The sequence below is a fragment of the Bombina bombina genome, chromosome 5, assembly GCF_027579735.1.
Source record: "Bombina bombina isolate aBomBom1 chromosome 5, aBomBom1.pri, whole genome shotgun sequence".
Lineage (NCBI taxonomy): Eukaryota > Metazoa > Chordata > Amphibia > Anura > Bombinatoridae > Bombina > Bombina bombina.
Genome location: NC_069503.1, coordinates 823,032,703 through 823,055,791, shown reverse-complemented (window position 1 = coordinate 823,055,791; position 23,089 = coordinate 823,032,703). Strand labels below are relative to the sequence as shown.

Here is a 23,089-nt window from a genome sequence, read left to right as displayed (position 1 = left end):
TCAGACTCAACTTTAGAACACACTAGTGACATCAAACAATTATTCAAAAAGCTTGAAGATTTGACTAAAGATGAGCACAGACACTGGTGGGATTTGGAGGCCCTAAAACATTATAAGGACATTTGTAAAATACCAAGGGGCCTGCGCATATTTAAAAACTGTTCTTTCAAAAATGACTCTGAATTGACTAAAAAATGGTTTGATATACTTGAAAATTGCTCTGTGAAACTTATAGAATTACTGATTGAACACAGAAAGAAATTAGTAGAAGAGGTTGGAATAGAAATAGAGAAAATACAAAAAGAGTTAGAACCTCTAATAAATCATCCAGAGTACAACAAACTTAACGAACACACTCTAAAAACAACAGATGAATATCAAAATGAGATAATTGGAAAAAAAGAGAAGAAAAGACTAAGGGATGAGGAAGATTACATAAAAGGAGAGGTATATTCATATAGTAGACAAAATAAGTCTAATAGACCATATAAAACTGATAGGTCTCAAAATCAAGATTGGACAAGGGTATCTCATAATAACAACAAAAGAGAGACACCCCACATTGAAAATTACAATCAACACCACTATCAGCATTTCAACTCCCCTAAAGAACAGTCTAATTTTACAAATAGGGGTTATCAATCTAATCCTGTACATCATCAAACATATAATAAACAACAACATTCATTTGATCACCAGTATTCTGGTTCCAATAGATCAAGAAACCATCAACATTTTGGCTACAACAATCAACAAAATTATACTTTTAATAGACCACAACATCATAAGGTAAATGGTAATGCTCCCCTCAAAACTCCTACAGTTCAACAATATGCACCATCGCCTATTTCCACCCAGAATAGATTTGAAGTTCTACAATCAAATAGTAGAGACCCTAATATGCAAGATAGGAACAATAGGCAGCCTAATTCCCCAAACCCTATGGAAGGGCCTTCCACATCAACTAACTATGTTGAAAATGGCACCTATCAGCAAGGCTTTTTAGACAAACCCCCACTGAATCTAGCACCCCTATGGAGGAAAGATGCTCAATATCAGAGGCCCAACCAAGGGATAAAAAGATCACACGGTCAAGAGGGAGAAGAGGGAGAGGGGACACCGCAAAAAAGACAAAATTGGAGAAATTAAGTAAAGGTATATATAATCTGTCCAGCCATGTACTGGACAACGATGAAATTAGAGTTTTAGGCAAAGGGCTATCTTTTTGCCCTTCCAACACCCACAATACTTTTAATCTATTTGTAGATCTAAATAGATTCACTCGTAAACTCTCCTTACAAAAATATTTCGCGAAAAAATCTTGAAAAATAAAGGTATTGAAGGTATACCTATTGTAACAGATGCTATGGCCGAAAGAAATCCCCAGTTAGTGATTCACAATGATATTGATCCACTAGTGGATAACCTTTATGAAGGCTATATTCATTCAGACAAATGCCTACCCTCATCCTTCATGCCCCCTCGGGAAGAAGGTTCTTTTATAGATGTATTCCAAAATATGGTTCTGGAGAATTTAGCCAACATCCCTAAACATGTTCTAGGTGATTCAAATCTTTGGCCTAATGAAAAGAGAGCCCTTCTAAAATTGTCAAAAAATGATTCAATAGTCATACGTCAGGCGGACAAGGGGGGGCGGTATAGTCCTACAGGACTATCAAGATTACTTGAAGGAAGCAGATAGAATAATAAAGGATTTTGAGTACTACAGGCCTCTAGATAAAGACCCTACACTTCTGTTCACTAAGAAATTAAATTCTATTATTCAATTTGGATTTGAAGAAGGTATCTTGACCTTGAAAGAAAAACAATATTTAACACCAAAAAATCCCAGTATTCCATATTTTTACCACCTACCCAAAATCCACAAAAATCTACAAACACCACCAGGTAGACCTATAATAGCGGGTATGAATAGTATCACAGATCATCTATCAGCATATGTGGATTTTTTTCTGCAAAAATATGTTAGACAACTTCCCTCATACATTAAGGACACCACAGACTTACTTCATAAACTTTCTAATATTACAAGAAAAAGTAAATACCTATGGATGACATGCGATGTAAACGCACTATATTCCAATATATCACATGAAATAGGGTTAAAATGTGTTTCTGAATATCTACATGAAGATTTTTATATGCCAGATATTCAGAAAGAATATATATTGAAGCTAATTGGATTTATATTAAAACATAACTATTTTAAATATCAAGATAATTATTATATACAGACCAAGGGTACTGCCATGGGGACCAGGTTCGCTCCCAGCTTCGCTAATTTGGTAATGGGTTGTTTTGAAGATATTTATATCAACGGTGGAAGCTGGGATGAGAACCTGGTCTTCTATGGTAGATACATAGATGATCTAATCATCACTTGGAATGGGTCATTAGATTCAGCTAGAGAATTTGCTTTTAAACTTGATTCTAATGATTTTGGTCTAACCTTCACTCACAAAATACATTTGGAAGAAATTGAATATCTTGATATAGTGCTCACTTGGGATATAAATAATAGGGTTCAATCCAAAACCTTCTTTAAATTAGTAGATAGCAATAACTTTTTAGACTATCAAAGTAACCATCTAAAGAGTTGGAAGGAAAATATTCCATTTAGTCAGTTTAGACGGATTAGGCATAATTGCACATTATTAGAGACATATGATGAGCAATCCCTTATCTTAAAAAATAGATTTCTTGAAAAAGGGTACCCTCCAATGCTCTTAGAAGAAGGTTACCGAAGGGCAAGAGAACTAAATAGAAATGAAATTCTTAATCCGCTACCTTATAATGGGTTAAATAGATGTAATAGTAACAAAAAGCAGACTACATTTATTACTAACTATAACTCCAACTATAAAGCCATTACAAAAATAATTAAGAAACACTGGTACCTTCTTAAAAAAGATCCGATTTTAAAAGGGATTTTGGATGATTCCCCTAACATTACATTTCGGAGAGCCCCAACCATTAAACAGAAAATAGCCCCCAGCAAAATCATAATGTCCAAAAGAACATCAGGAATAGGAGGTCTGTCCAACAATAGACACCAACAAAAAGGAGCCTTTAAATGTAGAATTAAAAGATGCAACATGTGTAAATATGTCACGCATGGGGCAACTAGTGTCACTTCTTCTATCACAGGATGTACATATGAACTTAAGGATAGATTAGATTGTAGCTCTAATTATGTCATATACCTATTAACCTGTAAATGTGGGATGCAATACCTAGGTAGAACCATAAGGAAAGTCAGAAGCAGATGGGGAGAACACTTTAGAAACATAGAGAAAGGTTCACTCAAACATAGTGTATCAAGACATCATGTTCAACATCATTGTGGTATTAAATGTCAATTTTGCATAACCCCTCTAGAGAGAATACAATACAAGCAAGGAACTAATAGGTTCAAAAAGTTATGTCAAAGGGAAACTTACTGGATCTATAAATTTGGTACTCTCTTTCCCACAGGATTGAATGAGAACATAGATATGTCTGCTTTTTGAATATATTTTTGTACATCTTGCTGTGGATTATCAGGTCATCATTTTTTTTCCATGCAACACTATAGCTATTTAATATTACACAGGTATTATCAGAGGTGTATATATTGCCTTTATATCTATTTTTCTCCTCTTTGTATATCACAGTACAAATTTATATTATATATTACACATATTGACTTTATAGTCATACATTTATTTTTCTCCTCTTTGTATATCACAGTACAAATTTATATTATATACTACACATATTCACTTTATAGTCATACATTTATTCTTCTTCACTTTTATATATCACAGCACACATGTATGTATCATACATCACATAAGGTTGATCACATTATAGTCATGATTGGTATATAACACAATCATTTAGGGCACATGCGATGTGTATGTGTGGGTGTGTATATGTATATATATATGTGTGTGTATTTGTGTGTGTGTGTATGTATATATATATGTAAATATATATATATATATGTATATATATATATATATATATGTGTATATATGTGTGTGTATATACGTATATGTGTGTTCATGTATGTGTATGTATATCTATATATACCACTTCAAGATATGGGTTTGTTATACCAACATAGGATATACCGGTTTAATACATGTAATACACCCATACTATTATGGATTTATGAATATATATGCTGCACATTAGAAAACATATACACTGTTCACTGAACATTTATATTTTTATTGTATCATTTTAGTTAAGTCTGCACTCACAATATACACCTCAACATTATCTCCAACACATTAAACAATATTGTTACTACTGTATTTCTATACCATCTTATTTTTGTATATTGAACATAATGTATTACAACCCCGTTTTTACACATTAGAGTAGGTTAATAGATATTCACTAAGTACACTTACTATTGCTTAAGACATACATTTCATATCGCTTAGATTAAGATATTACCAAACTTCACTGAATGTACCTGATCCTGTTTGATCTTGGAAGCTAAGCAGGGCCAGGCCTGGTCAGTACCTGGATGGGAGACTGCCTGGGAACACCAGGTGCATTAGACTTAAAATATGTATATATGTATGTGTGTGTGTATGTAGATATGTGTATATATATATATATATATATATATATATATTTTCAATAAGGCCTGCATAATTTAAAGGGCTCTCTCCTATAGAAAATCTTGCTTATACATATTTGACCAAAGGCTGTTAACATCAATAGGTGCTTTAATAAAACTTTAACTTATTTAGACTAACTGACAACATACTAAGACATTTGCTATGAACACCAAGAATTAGAATATCATGTATTTTTTATATATGTATGTGTGTATATATATTATTTATTTTTTTTAAAAAGGGTGGGGAACAATTTTTTAATGTTACTATTTTAGAATACCATAATAATATCCTATAACATATGATGCTGACATGATATCCACCATAAGATAATGTTTGGCTATGGTTGTTGTTTTTTACATCCTTTATTAACCAATTTGTACAGTACTTGTTTGTTTTTTAGTAGAATGTGAATTATTTGGAAATGGTTTTAAGCATTGTATTCTAACTATGGTCTGATTGAAACAGGTGTGCACTCACACACCTGATGAGGCAGGTTCACTTCCACACCTGAATAGGTGTGGTTATGTTTCACTCTTAGAGTGGTCATTTAGCATTTATAACCCCTTAATGACAACTGACGTACCAGGTACGTCATGCCTTAACAAGCAGTTAATGACAATAGACGTACCTGGTACGTCAGTTGTCTAACAGAGTGCTGGAAGTGATCACAACCACTTCCAGCAGCTCTGAGGGTATTGCAGTGATGCCTCGATATGGAGGCATCCTGCAATACCCCTTTACAAGCTTCCGATGCAGAGAGAGCCACTCTGTGGCCCTCTCTGCACTGGTAGCGATGGTGCCGTTTGACCGGGTGGGAGGAGGGAGCGTGTACGCGCGTGCACAATGCGCGCGTGTGCACGTGCACGCATTAGCCACACTGACACCAATGAAGTTAGGAAGGGGGAAAAAAAGTTAAAAAAAAAATTTTTTCCATATAAAAGGATCTGGGAGGGGGATGGGGTGGGAGTATTGTGGGGGGGCTGCTACACTACAGAAATAATTAAAAATAAAAGTTAAAAATAAAATTAAAATACTTTGGTTTGTGGGGCCAAACTGGGTACTGGCAGACAGCTGCCAGTACCCAAGATGGCGGTAATTAGGTAGGGGAGAGGGTTAGAGAGCTGGAGGGGGGGATCAGGGAGGTTGGTGCTAAGGAAGGGGTTCATCACATCTAAAATATTTTATTATTTTTATTTAAAAAAAAAAAAAAAACTTTTATTTAGTACTGGCAGACTTTCTGCCAGTGCTTAAGATGGCGGGAACAATTGTGGGGTGGGGGAGGGAAGAGAGCTGTTTGGGAGGGATCAGGGGGTGGGATGTGTCAGGTGGGAGGCTGATCTCTAAAATTAACCCTGCAAGCTCCTTACAAGCTACCTAATTTAACCCCTTCACTGCTGGGCATAATTCACGTGTGGTGCGCAGCAGCATTTAGCGGCCTTCTAATTACCAAAAAGCAACGCCAAAGCCATATAAGTCTGCTATTTCTGAACAAAGGGGATCCCAGAGAAGCTTTTACAACAATTTCTGCCATAATAACACAAGCTGTTTGTAAATAATTTCAGTGAGAAACCTAAAATTGTGAAAAATGTAAAGTTTTTTTTTATTTGCTCGCATTTGGCGGTGAAATGGTGGCATAAAATATACCAAAATGGGCCTAGATCAATACTTGGGGTTGTATACTACACTACACTAAAATTAACACTACAAGCTCCCTAATTAACCCCTTCACTCCTGGACATAAAACACGTGTGGTGCGCAGCGGCATTTAGCGGCCTTCTAATTACCAAAACGCAACCACAAAGCCATATAAGTCTGTTATTTCTGAAAAAGGGGATCCCAGAGAAGAATTTACAACCATTTGTGCCATAATTGCAGAAGCTGTTTATAAATAATTTCAGTGGGAAACCTAAAGTTTGTGACAAAATTTGTGAAAAAGTGAACTTTTTTTTTTTTTTTATCGCATTTGGCGGTGAAATGGTGGCATGAAATATACCAAAATGGGCCTAGATCAATACTTTGGGATGTCTTCTAAAACAAAATATATACATGTCAAGGGATATTCAGGTATTCCTGACAGATATCAGGGTTCCAAAGTAACTAGCGCTAATTTTGAAAAAAAGTGGTTTGGAAATAGTAAAGTGCTACTTGTATTTATTGCCCCATAAATTGCAAAAAAAGCAAAGAACGTGCAAACATTGGGTATTTCTAAACTCAGGACAAAATTTATAAACTATTTAGCATCAGTGTTTTTTGGTGATTGTAGATGTGTAACAGATTTTGGGGGTCAGTTAGAAAAAGTGTGTTTTTTTCCATTTTTTCCTCATATTTTATCTTTTTTTTTTTAGTAAATTATAAGATATGATGAAAATAATGGTATCGTTGGAAAGTCCATTTAATGGCGAGAAAAACGGTATATATGTGTGGGTACAGTAAACGAGTAAGAGGAAAATTACAGCTAAACGCAAACACTGCAGAAATGTAAAAATAGCCATTGTCATTAAGGGTAAGAAAATTGAAAAATTGTCCGGTCATTAAGGGGTTAAGCCAGAGCTCTCAGTCTTTGGATAGAAGCCTGAGGAAACAGACAGAGATCGGAGAAACTAGTTGCTTGTTTATCCATTGTTACGGTCACATTTGTGACATTTTATATTGTATTTTACTGCACCATTAAACTATGGTATTTTAACTCTTTGCTGAGAGCCTGAGCTTGATTGAAATCTACCCTGGAGTGATTTGTTGGTCAGTGAACTGGGACAGTCTGCCTCTATAAGCACAACAGAGTGCTGCTTTACTTGCGAGTATAAAATCTGTATTCACCTATTTTTACATTTGTCCAAACTATATCACACGAGGAGGCGCCCTTGTCTTTGTGATTTTCTTTGCACAGAGAGAGTATTTACCCAGACTGGTTTTGTGACAAGGAGCTGACTTCTGGATCTAAGGGAGAATCTTATATATGTGCTACCCAGGAGGACTAATAAACCTCTGAAGTGCCCTCCTAATCTTGGGACTGTCTGAGCATCAATATCATATACAGATAAGAACTTATTAAAGACTTAATACTATTTATTTGTTATATAGTTTTAAGCTGCATTTTCTGTTAATATTGATCTCATCACATCACATTTGATGAGAGTCCAGGTCTCATTTTTTCTGTAATTGTCATTATTATTTTGTCTTTATACATTATTATCTGATCATTTTATATTATTTTTAAGTTTTTATTGTTTTTACTATACTTCAGTATTATCCTACAGATTATTTTATATATTTCTTCTAGCGCCCCCTAGAGTTACGCTTGCATAGTGTAACAGGTATTTCTAATTAAAATTTAGACCTGCCTTAAAAGGACAGGGCGGGCCGTGGACTGGATACACTACAAGAGAAATACATTTATCAGGTAAGCATAAATTATGTTTTCTCTTGTTAAGTGTATCCAGTCCACGGATCATCCATTACTTGTGGGATACCAATACCAAAGCTAAAGTACACGGATGATGGGAGGGACAAGGCAGGAACTTAAACGGAAGGAACCACTGCCTGTAGAACCTTTCTCCCAAAAACAGCCTCCGAAGAAGCAAAAGTATCAAATTTGGAAAATTTGGAAAAAGTATGAAGGGAAGACCAAGTTGCAGCCTTGCAAATCTGTTCAACAGAGGCCTCATTTTTAAAGGCCCAGGTGGAAGCCACAGCTCTAGTAGAATGAGCTGTAATCCTTTCAGGAGGCTGCTGTCCAGCAGTCTCATAGGCTAAACGGATTATACTCCGAAGCCAAAAAGAAAGAGAGGTTGCCGAGGCCTTCTGACCTCTCCTCTGTCCAGAGTAAACAACAAACAGGTTAGATGTTTGGCGAAAATCTTTAGTAGCCTGTAAGTAAAACTTCAAGGCACGGACTACGTCTAGATTATGCAAAAGACGTTCCTTCTTTGAAGAAGGATTAGGACATAATGATGGAACAACAATCTCTTGATTGATATTCTTGTTAGAAACCACCTTAGGTAAAAACCCAGGTTTTGTACGCAGAACAACTTTATCTGAATGAAAGATCAGATAAGGAGAATCACAATGTAAGGCAGATAACTCCGAGACTCTTCGAGCCGAGGAAATAGCCATCAGAAAAAAACTTTAAGAACCAAGTTTAAGCTCCATGGAGGAACAACAGGTTTAAACACAGGCTAAATTCTAACTAAAGCCTGACAAAATGCATGAACGTCTGGAACTTCTGCCAGACGCTTGTGTAAAAGAATAGACAGAGCAGAAATCGGTCCCTTTAAAGAACTAGCTGATAATCCTTTGTCCAAACCCTCTTGGAGGAAGGACAATATCCTAGGAATCCTAACCCTACTCCATGAGTAATTCTATCTCCATGCAGTCAGTCTCAGAGAAAGTAGATTCGGATGATTGAAAGGACCTTGTATTAGAAGGTCTTGTCTCAGAGGCAGAGTCCGTGATGGAAAGGATGACATGTCCACTAGGTCTGCATACCAGGTCCTGTGTGGCCACGCAGGCGCTATCCATATCACCGATGCTCTTTCCTGTTTGATTTTGGCAATCAGACGAGGTAGCAGAGGAAACAGTGGAAACACATAAGCCAGGTTGAAGAACCAAGGCGCTGCTAGAGCATCTATAAGTGCCGCTTCGGGGTCCCTGGACCTGGATCCGTAACAAGGAAGCTTGGCGTTCTGGCGAGACGCCATGAGATCCAATTCTGGTTTGCCCCAACGGAGAACCAATTGAGCAAACACCTCCAGATGGAGTTCCCATTCCCCCGGATGAAAAGTCTGACGACTTAGAAAATCCGCCTCCCAGTTCTCTACACCTGGGATATGGATCGCTTACAGGTGGCAAGAGTGAGTCTCTGCCCAGCGAATTATCTTGGAGACTTCTGACATCGCTAGGGAACTCCTGGTTCCCCCTTGATGGTTGATGTAAGCCTTAGTCGTGATGTTGTCCGCCTGAAATCTGATGAACCTCAGTGTTGCTAGCTGAGGCCAAGCCAGAAGAGCATTGAATATTGCTCTTAACTCCAGAATATTTATTGGGAGTTCCAGACTGCACCCCAACCTAGAAGGCTGGCATCTGTTGTTACAATTGTCCAATCTGGTCTGCGAAAGGTCATACCCTTGGACAGATGGGCCCGAGATAACCACCAGAGAAGAGAATCTCTGGTTTCCTGATCCAGATTTAGAAGAGGGGACAAATCTGTGTAATCCCCATTCCACTGACTGAGCATGCATAATTGCAGCGGCCTGAGATGCAGGCGCGCAAAGGGCACTATGTCCATCGCCGCTACCATTAAGCCGATTACTTCCATGCACTGAGCCACCGTGGGGCACAGAATGGAGTGAAGAACACGGCAAGCATTTAGAAGTTTTGATAACCTGGACTCCGTCAGGTAAATTTTCATTTCTACAGAATCTATAGGAAGGAAACCCTTGTGAGAGGAGATAGAGAACTCTTTTCTTCGTTCACTTTCCACCCATGCGACCTCAGGAATGCCAGAACTATCACTGTATGAGATTTGGCAATTTGAAAGCTTGACACCTGTATCAGGATATCGTCCAGGTAAGGAGCCACCGCTATGCCTCGCGGTCTTAGGACCGCCAGAAGTGAGCCCAGAACCTTTGTAAAAATTCTTGGGGCTGTAGCCAACCCGAATGGAAGAGCTACAAATTGGTAATGCCTGTCTAGAAAGGCAAACCTCAGGAACTGATGATGATTCTTGTGAATCGGAATGTGAAGGTAGGCATCCTTTAAGTCCACTGTGGTCATGTACTGACCCTCTTGGATCATGGGTAAAATGGTTCGAATAGTTTCCATCTTGAATGACGGAACTCTGAGGAATTTGTTTAGGATCTTTAAATCCAAAATTGGTCTGAAGGTTCCCTCTTTTTTTGGAACCACAAACAGATTTGAATAAAACCCCTGTCCTTGTTCCGTCCGCGGAACTGGATGGATCACTCCCATTACAAGGAGATCTTGAACGCAGCTTAGGAATGCCTCTTTCTTTATCTGGTTTGCAGATAATCTTGAAAGGTGAAATCTCCCTTGTGGAGGAGAAGCTTTGAAGTCCAGAAGATATCCCTGAGATATGATCTCCAACGCCCAGGGATCCTGAACATCTCTTGCCCACGCCTGGGCGAAGTGAGAGAGTCTGACCCCTACTAGATCCGTTGTCGGATAGGGGGCCGCTCCTTCATGCTGTCTTAGAGGCAGCAGCAGGCTTTCTGGCCTGCTTGCCCTTGTTCCAGGACTGGTTAGGTTTCCAGGCCCGCTTGGATTGAGCAAAAGTTCCCTCTTGTTTTGAAGCAGAGGAAGTTGATGCTGCACCTGCCTTGAAATTTCGAAAAGGCACGAAAATTTAACTGTTTGGCCTTTGATTTGGCCCTGTCCTGAGGAAGGGTATGACCCTTACCTCCAGTAATGTCAGCAATAATTTCTTTCAAACCAGGCCCGAATAAGGTCTGCCCCTTGAAAGTTATGCTGAGTAATTTAGACTTTGAAGTCACATCAGCTGACCAGGATTTGAGCCATAGCGCCCTACGCACCTGGATGGCGAATCCGGAATTCTTAGCCGTTAGTTTAGTCAAATGAACAATGGCATCAGAAACAAATGAGTTAGCTAGCTTAAGAGTTCTAAGCTTGTCAACAATTTCAGTCAATGGAGCTGTATGGATGGCCTCTTCCAGGGCCTCAAACCAGAATGCCGCCACAGCAGTCACAGGCGCAATGCATGCAAGGGGCTGTAAAATAAAACCTTATTGAATAAACATTTTCTTAAGGTAATCCTCTAATTTTTTATCCATTGGATCTGAAAAAGCACAACTGTCCTCAACCGGGATAGTGGTACGCTTTGCTAAAGTAGAAACTGCTCCCTCCACCTTAGGGACAGTCTGCCATAAGTCCCGTGTAGTGGCATCTATTGGAAACATTTTTCTAAATATAGGAGGTGGGGAAAAGGGCACACCGGGCCTATCCCACTCCTTACTAATAATTTCTGTAAGCCTTTTAGGTATTGGAAAAACATCAGTACTCACCGGCACTGCATAGTATTTATCCAGCCTACACAATTTCTCTGGCACCGCAATTGTGTCACAGTCATTCAGAGCAGCTAATACCTCCCCAAGCAATACACGGAGGTTCTCAAGCTTAAATTTAAAATTAGAAATCTCTGAATCAGGTCTCCCCGAATCAGAGACGTCACCCACAGACTGAAGCTCTCCGTCCTCAGGTTCTGCATATTGTGACGCAGTATCAGACATGGCTCTTACAGCATCTACGCGCTCTGTATCTCGTCTAACCCCAGAGCTATCGCGCTTGCCTCTCAATTCAGGCAATCTGGATAATACCTCTGACAGGGTATTATTCATGATTGCAGCCATGTCCTGCAAAGTAATCGCTATGGGCGTCCCTGATGTACTTGGCGCCATATTAGCGTGCGTCCCTTGAGCGGGAGGCGAAGGGTCCGACACATGGGGAGAGTTAGTTGGCATAACTTCCCCCTCGACAGACCCCTCTGGTGACAATTCTTTTATAGATAAAGACTGATCTTTACTGTTTAAGGTGAAATCAATACATTTAGTACACATTCTCCTATGGGGCTGCACCATGGCTTTTAAACATAATGAACAAGTATCCTCTGTTTCAGTCATGTTTGTACAGACTAGCAATGAGACTAGCAAGCTTGGAAAACACTTTAAAGCAAGTTAACAAGCAATATAAAAAACGTTACTGTGCCTTTAAGAGAAACAAATTTTGACAAAATTTGAAATAACAGTGAAAAAAGGCAGTTACACTAACAAAATTTTTACAGTGTATGTAACAAGTCAGCAGAGCATTGCACCCACTTGCAAATGGATGATTAACCCTTTAATAACAAAGACAGAATAATAAATGACAAAAACGTTTTTTAAACAGTCACAACAACTGCCACAGTCTACTGTGATTGTTACCCTCCTCAAACACGACTTTGAAGCCTTTTGAGCCCTTCAGGGATGTCCTGTATCATGCAGAGGGAAGCTGAATGTCTCTGTCAGTATTTTTATCTGCACAGAAAAGCACTAAAATAGGCCCTTCCCACTCATATTGCAACAGTGGAAAGCTTCAGGAAACTGTCTCTAGGCAAAAATCAAACCAGCCATGTGGAAAAAAAACTAGGCCCCAATACGTTTTGTCACCAAACATATTTAAAAACGATTAACATGCCAGCAAACGTTTTATATTACATTTTTATAAGAGTATGTATCTCTATTAATAAGCCTGATACCAGTCGCTATCACTGCATTTAAGGCTTAACTTACATTAATCCGGTATCAGCAGCATTTTTCTAGCAAATTCCATCCCTAGAAATATATTAACTGCACATACCTTATTGCAGGAAAACCAAAACGCCATTCCCTCTCTGAAGTTACCTCACTCCTCAGAATATGTGAGAACAGCCATGGATCTTAGTTACTTCTGCTAAGATCATAGAAATCACAGGCAGATTCTTCTTCTAATGCTGCCTGAGATGAAACAGTACACTCCGGTACCATTTAAAAATAACAAACTTTTGATTGAAGTTAAAAAACTAACTATAATACACCACTTTCCTCTTACTACGTCCATCTTTGTTGAGAGTTGCAAGAGAATGACTGGATATGGCAGTGAGGGGAGGCGCTATATAGCAGCTCTGCTGTGGGTGATCCTCTTGCAACTTCCTGTTGGGAAGGAGAATATCCCACAAGTAATGGATGATCCGTGGACTGGATACACTTAACAAGAGAAAACTTTATTTTCTTTTAAAACTTTATTTAATTAGCTCATATTTTTTGAGTGCATAATGGCCCTTTAAGAGGCTTGGAATATCTGAAAATGTTAGCTCACTGATAATTAGTGTTGTAGTAAATGGATCATACTCAGATTGGACAAAAGTAATCAGTGGTGTCCCATATAGATTGGTGCTGGGCCCTGTACTTTAATATTTTTATAAAAGACTTGGAAGGACTAAATAGCAACACCATTAATTTTGCAGATGATACAAAGCTGTGTAAGGTGATTAGGTCAGTGCAGGATGTAATTGCTTTGCAAAGGGGATCTAAAAATTGTTCGGATGGGTTGGTAAATAGCAAATGAGATTTAATATTAGTAAATGTAAGGTTCTACATTTTGCCTGACAACATATGCAAGCTACTTATTTAAATGGGACTAGACTTGGCAGAGGAGGAAAATAATTTAGGCTTACTTATAGATAACAAATAAGTGTGTAATGCAAGGCAGCGGCTTTTAAATTTAATAAGATATTAGCATGTATTAAAAGTGGCGTATATATTCAAGGGAAGAAATCGTAATTCTGTTGGTGTAAAAATCCTTGGTAAGACCTCAAGTGAGTATGGAATGCAGTTCTGGGGGGGGGGGGGCAATTTTATAAAGGGACTTTGCAGAATTAGAATAAGTTCAGAGAAGGGTCCCAAACTAAAAAAGGGGACTAGAGGATTTAAACTGTGAAGAGGTTAGCTAAATTGCATCTGTTAACTCTAGAAAAAAGGCGCTTGAGAGGTGATATGATTACTATATTCAAGGTACATATAAAGAGCTGTTTATTCCAAGGCAGTTTTTCCACAAAATTTGCTTGCCCATGCTCCCTAGAGAGGCCAAAAAGCAAATGTTGTAACCAAGGTTTTCAAAATGCTGCAAATAAAATAACAGCATTTTGATAATCTAGGTTACATAAATTGCCTTTTGGCCTCTCTAGGGAGTGTAGGACAACTACGTTTTGTTCTTATGCAAAAGGCGATTGCCAGTATAATTTTATAATGTACTAAATAACACATTTAGGATGCTGTGGTTTCAGTGTCAGGTATAGTAAATCACCATTTGGAATAAAATAAACATTTCAACAAACCTATAATTATTTGTCTCTGTTAATGTGTTTTCCCTAAACCAACCGAGTCTGTAGCAGAGACACTATTGATAACACCAAGTTTGCTCTGGTAAAGTACAGAGAACTTCAAAACTCATGGTCTTTCCCTTCTACTATGCAATGTTATAGTAAATTTAAAATATAGCAATTTACCCAATAATAACAATAAAAAAACCTTCCAAAATGATGATCATATTAGTAAATAAACCAGACAAGAAAAACATTTCATGTTTATTTTAAAATATACAAATCATTAACATTTTCTTCTAAGGGTGCAAGAGGGTGTGGTGGCATTTTATCTTCCGGACTATTACTAAATATGTCTTATAATATGTACACCTAATAATAATAATAATAATATCACGGGATAGGATGAAACCCTTTATGAGGTGTATTATGAATCTACAATGCATATTTTTAGAATATTAATTCTACAATATATCAATACAATAAGTATATTTTACACCAAGTGAAAGCACAGAAAATGTAAAAAATTAAGAACTAAATTTCAAAGTTTTCACTAAAAATACCTTCCCTACAAACCAGAAGAGAAGAAGAAAATGGAAACAGAAAAAGGTAAATAAAAATAGTTATATATAAATATATACAAAAGGATGCCCCCTTCCGTTTAATTCAGTAGGCCATTTTGAAATTAAAAAAAAGATGAGATTTTATTTACTTATTACAACTCTGAGTAAAGGTGGCAGATATTAATACAAGAGGTGAGTATTGAAAACTTCCATTTAGTTTGCATTGCTCACATTTTCACCAAACTTTTACATTGTCAATCCTATCTAGAATAGCTATTTAGGATAAAAGACAATTAATGCATTTGTGGGGAGTTAATGTAGAAAACGTGATCCCTCTTCAAAAAATACTCTATATTAGCTACAAGATAAAGTGTAAGATTACAAGACTTAAAGAGACAGGAAACCCCAAAATGTTCTTTCATGATTTGGATAGAACATACAATTTTAAACAACTTTCCAATGTACTTCATTTTCTTGTTATCCTTTGCTGAAAAACAGCATTGCACTACAGGTAGCTAGATGAACACATCTAGTTAGCCAAACACAAGAGACAAATGTGTGCAGGCACCAATTAGCAGCTAGCTCCCATTAGTGTAGGATATGTGTGTATTCCATTTCAGCAAGGAATACCAAGAGAACGAAACACATTTTAAAATAGAAGTGAATTTAAACGTCTTAAAATTACATGATCTGTCTGAATCATGCAAGTTTAATTTTGACTTCCCTATCCCTTTAAAAGCATTTGTTCACAAAAAAGAAAACAAAGTTAAATATATGATAAATGAAATGAATGATATACATTTTGTGTTATTTAAAGAATGAGTACTAAAATAAAGCATACAAATAAACTAACAGGAACCACCAGGATTATATATTACAAACGTGTGCACTATATGAACTAACACAGAAAAGTAGTGAATACATGCAATATTTATGGAAACATATCATTTATAATTCAATGGTAGAAAATAACAAAACAAAAATATCATTCATTTTAGGTCGGAGGAACTTACTGTTTGCATTCACATCACCATTGGAAATGAATTTCTGGCATAATCATCTACCTTTACTGTTCTGCTTGAGTTTACATCCTCTGTTTACTACTGTTACTGAACTACTATGAATTAGCATATATCTGTGGGACACTGACCTCTGGTGGTTGTAATATTAAAAGCTTAAACATTTTCTAAACTATGGAGTAATACATTCTTACATTTCGGTTTAATTTCAGTCTGACTAAATTATTGTTTAATCAGCCACAGAGTAAAGTGAGCTAGTTCAACACAACCAACATTCTAGTAGACAATGGTTTAAAGGGACAATAAACACTATTTCCGTTGTCTTGCTATAACATATCAGTCAAGACTAAACATTTTAAAAACAAATTAACGTATTTGTTTGTTGTTGTTTTCTATAGCCAAACTCAACCCACTAGTTGCCTTATTTAGAGGGGTCAATCTGGGCTTGAGTCTACAGACAACATGGCTGGTCAGTTAAGTATAAATACATTGTTTTGCGGTTATCTGCTAGAGCCAATTAAAGAAAAATATGTAGCAGAGTAAGCCTTGAGAAGTCTGCAGTGCTTACTTATAGCTCTGAGAATTAAAGAATCCACAATTTGAATTACATATAAAATGCAAAGTTATATTTACTGTGCTTTTAACTGGGATCAATGTATTACCTAAATTAATGTTTCCTTATCCACTTTTATCACACAGAATATTTACCAAAATAAAAGGCTACTAATATTAAACTCTGGCTTCCTAATTTTATCTAAAACAATGTGACCTTTCTCCTTGGCTCCTAAACATTATCTGTGGCAACAAAAATATATTTAGCTCTAACTTATATATATATATTTTTTTAATACACAGAAGGACAGGCATAGAGCTAGATTACACACGGCGAACTAAAAGTAGCGTGCAAGAAATAAGGGGTATTTTGCGGCTCTTTCTACGTGTCAGAAAAAGAGCGTATTGCAAGTTGAAAATAAAAGTGTTTGCTTTAGTGCAATCAAATTTAACTTCAGAGCACTGGTTAACTGTTATGTGAGACAAAAAAGTTGCAAAAAAAAAATACAGCAAAAATAGATTTAAATGTATAGTTACAACCATAACAATGCAGTCTGATACAAATAATTTAAAAAATAAAAAAAAAATGCATTAAAAAAAGATATGAGGTCTCTGGTGTTAGAAACAAAAAGGCATGCAAAGGGGAGAGCATAAAGATATATACATACACGTCTAAAAACGTATGTATATACGCTTATATATGTGTACATATGTATGTTTTACTATCTATCTCTCTCTCTCTATATATATATATATATATATATATATATATATATATATATATATATATATATATATATATATATATATATATATATATATATATACATACACACATACATACATATACAAACACTGTGAAGGTAAACTTTGATGAAGGAAAGCCCATTTTTAAAAATACTATTAAAAACAGGGGCACTTTCATTCATCAAAGTTTACAAAGCAGCCGTTTTGATTAAAAACTTACCTCTCTTCTTTGCACAGCCAGAACAGCTTCCGCCACCCGGAGATCCTCTCTTCACATGTCATCAATGACTAATCCAGCTTCCTCCAATCACAGCTTTCCCCCCCAGGGTAGTCATTGCCTGAGGCCATGCCGTGATTGGAGGAAGCTGGATTAGTCATTGATGACGTGTGAAGAGAGGATCTCCGGGTGGGGGAAGCGGCTCCGGCTGTGAAAAAAACAAAGGTAAGTTTTTAATCAAAACGGCTGCCTTCTAAACTTTGATGAATGAAAGTGCCCCTGTTTTTAATAGTATTTTAAAAAAAAAAACGGGCTTTCATTCATCAAAGTTTACCTTCACTTTTATATTCCAATGTTCTTCACTCACAGGATAATGAACTATTTATTGTAAATACATATTTCTATATATACCTATACATCTATTCCTATAGATATAGATAAATATTTTACATGAACAGTATCAAATATATATATATATATATGAGAAATATACATTTAATAATAAAAAGCACCATATTTTATATATGAAGAACATAAAAATGTAAAATTTGCATAACGAGCATAGGGGTTTCAACTTAGGACTTACGCTGTCGGGTTAGCACACATGAAGAATTGCTATTTTTAATGCACGATACTGAAATATTAAAAAACCATTACCCTCGAGCAGGATCGCTAAATTGCGCTCCACTTGTAATCTAGTCCAAAGTCAGCAATTCTGGATTTATGTAGAAGTTATGGTGACATTATAAACTGCAAGAGTGAATACTGTGTGGGTTAACGCAGACAGTTAACCTATAACTTCTAAATAACCTTATATTAAAGTTTATTACTTTCTTTTTGCCTTTTAATGTTTATTTTGCTGAAACTACCATCCAAATTTATCCATGAGGATCATTTTTTTTTATAGTATGTTCTCTGTAGACAATCAGTCTTCCTCCTGTGTTCCGTTTTGATTCAACATGTTTTTGCAGTCAGACCTCTGTAAAATGTATTCTATTGCATATTTCCTATATGACCTACACAGCGTCTATCAATTAACGCACCTACACATATGATCAACTTTATTTTGACCAGAACTAACTAGTCTCCTTTTGTATTAAATGCAACTTTGCACTATTGCAAATTCCAACTATTCTTTACACAAACACACATCTTATCCCCTTTCACTCACACACATCACTCACCCTGCCAGTCTTGTTTGTTCTACAACAGAAATGTGTGTTTTATCTATGGTAGCTTACAACATTTAAATCAGTTTAATAGCAGTTTCTAAGGGAAATGCTATCAGATTACACCTGTGAATTAATTAAAATCATTCACAGATACAAAAAAATGACATTAAAAACAAATATATATGGGATGTGAAACGATGAGCAAACAGATAAAATGCAACACTACACATATAAACAGGAGCATTTTCTAAGTTGGCTAATAAAAATGTAATAAGTTTCTTATATGTATAGTAATATATTAATCTGACAATTACGTTCACCTACCCTGATCACACAAAATGTATATATACACACTATTAAAACATATGCTGTTTTCATTCACGAGTATATTTCATACAAGAAATTTAATATACCCCATATTATGCGCAACATGTGTAAATACACACACATATTGCTGTGAATAATAAAATAAAAACAGCATTCTTTCAATTCATTAATCAACACAACACTGAAGCATTAATTCAGTCATCTGAAAGCAAACATGGAACAATGAAGTATTCCATGTCTTAAAGAGGGTATTAGTTCTAGCAAATCAATTTTATCTACAAAAGAAATTAAGAAACAGGCTGTCATGCAGGATATGCATACTAGCTTAACTACAAGCAATGGTTTCAAGCTGTTGCTCTGCTTCTGCTGCCATAGCTGCTGCTTGTAATTGTTCTGTCTCACTTTGTATGGCACTTGCTGGCACTTGTTTGCGTTCACTGTGCATATTATTCTCATGACGTTTCAAGTCAGAAGCCTTGGCAAATGCTTTCGTACATGATGCACAAATAAATGGTTTCTCACCTCGGTGGCGTCTTTCATGGTCTTTTAGGTGAGATTTATGTTTGAATGCTTTATCACACATGTGGCATGCGAAGGGCCGCTCATTACTGTGGACCCTTTCGTGCTTTTTTAAATCTGGGGCTCTAATGAAAGATTTTGCACAAACTTCGCAGCTATAGGGCTTATATCCTGTGTGAATTTTTAAATGCTCTTTCAAATGTGCCTGTGTAGTAAATGCTTTGGCACACATTTCACAGACAAAAGGTCTGTCTGCTGTGTGCAACTTCTCGTGCTTTCTTAACCGTGTTTCGTCTGTAAAGGTTTTGCCACATGCTTGACATGCAAACTGTTCTCTGTGACCATATAGTAAATACTCAAACTTCATATCACCAGTTGCAGTTGTCCAAGCAGGAGCTTGTTCATCCTTAACTTCACTTATGCTGTCATTAAATGTTAAGGTTTGAGGAGTTTGTGACCCCAGATCCTTTGGTTCTGTTGTTTCCATTGCCTCAACCTCTTGACCATAACAATTAACTTTACGGACTTCTTCACTTCCAAGCTCTTTAAGAATTGCCTCTTGAACTCTAAGTGTAGAGGTGGGTGACTTTTCCTCTTCATGGCTCTGGGGAGTTCCCTCAACTGTGTCTTCTGATGGGCTATCATCTTGGTCTCCAATTTCTTCTACATCATCATCTGGATTGTCATTGCTTTCACTGACCGGGTGACTTATTTTTAAGCTTGTTTCATATGCATATTTATTTTTTGGAGAGGCGGGATTCTCGTCTGTGGTGGAAACATCACGTTTTTGAGAACACAGCTTGTCCAAAAACCTAATACCAAGTATCTGGCCAGATGACATCATCAAATTTACATCCTCCTTCTTGACAGCAATCTTTGAAGTGTACATGTAGTTGAGAACTTCTTCAAATATATCAGATCTTAAGAAATCAATTTCTATGACTGAAGAACTGTCAACTTCAAGTTTTTTAAAGAGTTTTTTAAAGTATGTACTGCATGCAGCAAGTACGCATCTGTGGGCTCTGAATTTAACATCTTCAACAACAATAGCGATATCACAGAATTCTCCTTCAAGGCGCTGTTCATTCAGTGTTTTTAAAAATACAGTTTTATGATCATCATCATTATATTTTAGTGTTTCAGACATACTTATGAAAAAATCCTGAATGAGAAAAATAAAATAAAATAAACATAATTAATAAAAAAGGTAAAAAATAATATGTTACAGCATTATAACATGTTAAGTCAACAGATTTTCTATAATTTATTTTAACAAATGTGAAACCATAATCATATTTGCACTCTCTTTTCCCTCTCTATTGAAGACATTGTGTGGTTATTGAAGCCTATATGTGTAACATTTGAAAATCGTGTTAAACAGAGGGGATCAGCTTTTACGATAAAGCATGCATTTTCACACTATTGCCTCAACCTATCTACTTTGCTAAATTATCACTTCCTGTAGGACCTTATTTGCCTAAATGCAAAACAGGAATTGTAAAGGTGCTTGGGATTCAACAAAATTTCATACGTTATTCATTAAGTACAAAGGTAATTTGACTTCAGCTGAAATCAACTGTACAAATCTAATATATTTGAAAGCCATTTTATTCCTTTTAGCTTTTTTTTTTTTTAAATGAAACAATAGAATTATTTTATTTAATAAAAAAAGAAAATTCATGCGTACCTGAAAAAATTTTCTTTTTTGACACGATGAGTCCACGGATCATCTTAATTTCTAATGGGATATTCACCTCCTGGTCAGCAGGAGGCGGCAAAGAGCACCACAGCAGAGTTCTTAAATAGCTCCTTCCCTCCCGCTCCAGTCATTCGACCGAAGTTAAGGAAAGAAAGGTAAAGCCAAGGTGCAGAGGTGTCTGAAGTTTAAAATACCCAATAACCTGTCTTACAAGAAAAGGGCGGGCCGTGGACTCATCGTGTCAAAAAAGAAATACATTTATCAGGTAAGCATACATTTTCTTATCTTTTTTAAAACACGATGAGTCCACGGATCACCTTAATTACTAATGGGATTCAATGCCCAAGCTAGAGTACACAGATGATACGGGAGGGACAAGACAGGGAACCTAAACGGAAGGCACCACTGCTTGAAGAACCTTTCTCCCAAAAGCAGCCTCTGCCGAGGCAAAAGTGTCAAATTTGTAAAACTTTGAAAAAGTGTGAAGAGAGGACCATTTTTGAATGCTAATGAGGAAGCAACAGCCCGCGTGGAATGAGCCTTAACCCTCTCAGGAGGCTGCTGTCCAGCAGTCTCAAATGCAAAATGTATGATACTTTTCAGCCAAAAAGAAAGAGAAGTAGCCGTAGCTTTCTGACCCTTACGTTTTCCTGAGAAAATCACAAACAAAGAAGACTGACAAAAAAGTTCTTAGTAGCCTGCAGGTAAAACTTTAAAGCACGGACCCCGTCCAAATTGTGCAGAAGTCGTTCTTTCTGAGAAGAAGGATTAGGACACAAAGAAGGAACAACAATCTCCTGATTAATGTTCCGATTAGAAACCACCTTAGGAAGAAATCCTAATTTAGTATGTAAAACTACCTTATCTGAATGGAAAATAAGGTAAGGAGACTCGTACTGCAATGCCGAGAGATCTGACACTCTATGAGCAGAAGAAATAGCAACAAGAAATAAAACTTTCCAAGATAACAACTTAATATCTAAGGAATGCATAGGCTCAAACGGAGCCCCTTGAAGAACTTTGAGAACTAAATTAAGACTCCATGGAGGAGTAACTGGTTTGAACACAGGCCTGATCAAAAAATTGTACATCTGGGACATCCGCCAGACGTTTGTGTAACAAAATAGATAAGGCCGAGATTTGACCCTTTAGGGAACTCGTCGATAAACCCTTCTCCAAACCTTCTTGGAGAAAAAGACAAAATTCTAGGAATCCTAACTCTACTCCATGAGTAGCCCTTGGATTCACACCAATATAGGTATTTAAGCCAAATCTTATGGTAAATCCTTCTAGTTACAGGCTTACAAGCCTCAATCATGGTCTTTATGACCAAGTCAGAAAACCCCCACTTGGACAAAATTAAGCGTTCAATCTCCAAGCAGTCAGCTTAAGAGAAACTAGATTTGGATAAAGAAAGGGCCCTTGAATTAGAAGGTCCTTCCTCAACGGAAGTCTCCAAGGTGGTAGAGAAACCATCTCCACCAGATCTGCATACCAAATCCTGCGAGGCCAGGCCGGTGCTATAAGGATCACCAAGGCCCTCTCCTGTTTGATTCGAGCAATTACCCGAGGGAGAAGAGCAAACGGAGGAAATAGGTATGCTAGACTGATGTTCCAAGGAACCGCCAGAGCATCTATCAGTTCCGCCTGGGGGTCCTTGGACCTCGACCCGTATCTCGGGAGCTTGGCATTCTGTCGAGATGCTATGAGATCCAATTCCGGCTGACCCCACTTGAGAATCAGGTTGGAGAACACTTCCGGATGGA

The 23,089-nt window shown here is 37.0% G+C and overlaps 1 protein-coding gene across 2 annotated transcripts in view; it reads right to left on the bottom strand.

Moving 5' to 3' along the window:
- Positions 1-18,839: 18,839 nt before the first annotated feature.
- ZBTB14 (zinc finger and BTB domain containing 14) overlaps positions 18,840-23,089 on the bottom strand; it is a 97,155-nt gene continuing 92,905 nt past the window's right edge. For both annotated transcript variants that reach the window (XM_053714945.1, XM_053714946.1), the window contains exon 3: positions 18,840-20,786. In XM_053714945.1, coding sequence (XP_053570920.1) covers positions 19,431-20,786 — 1,356 coding nt within the window. In that variant the 3' untranslated portion in view covers positions 18,840-19,430. The remainder of the gene's footprint in view (positions 20,787-23,089) is intronic.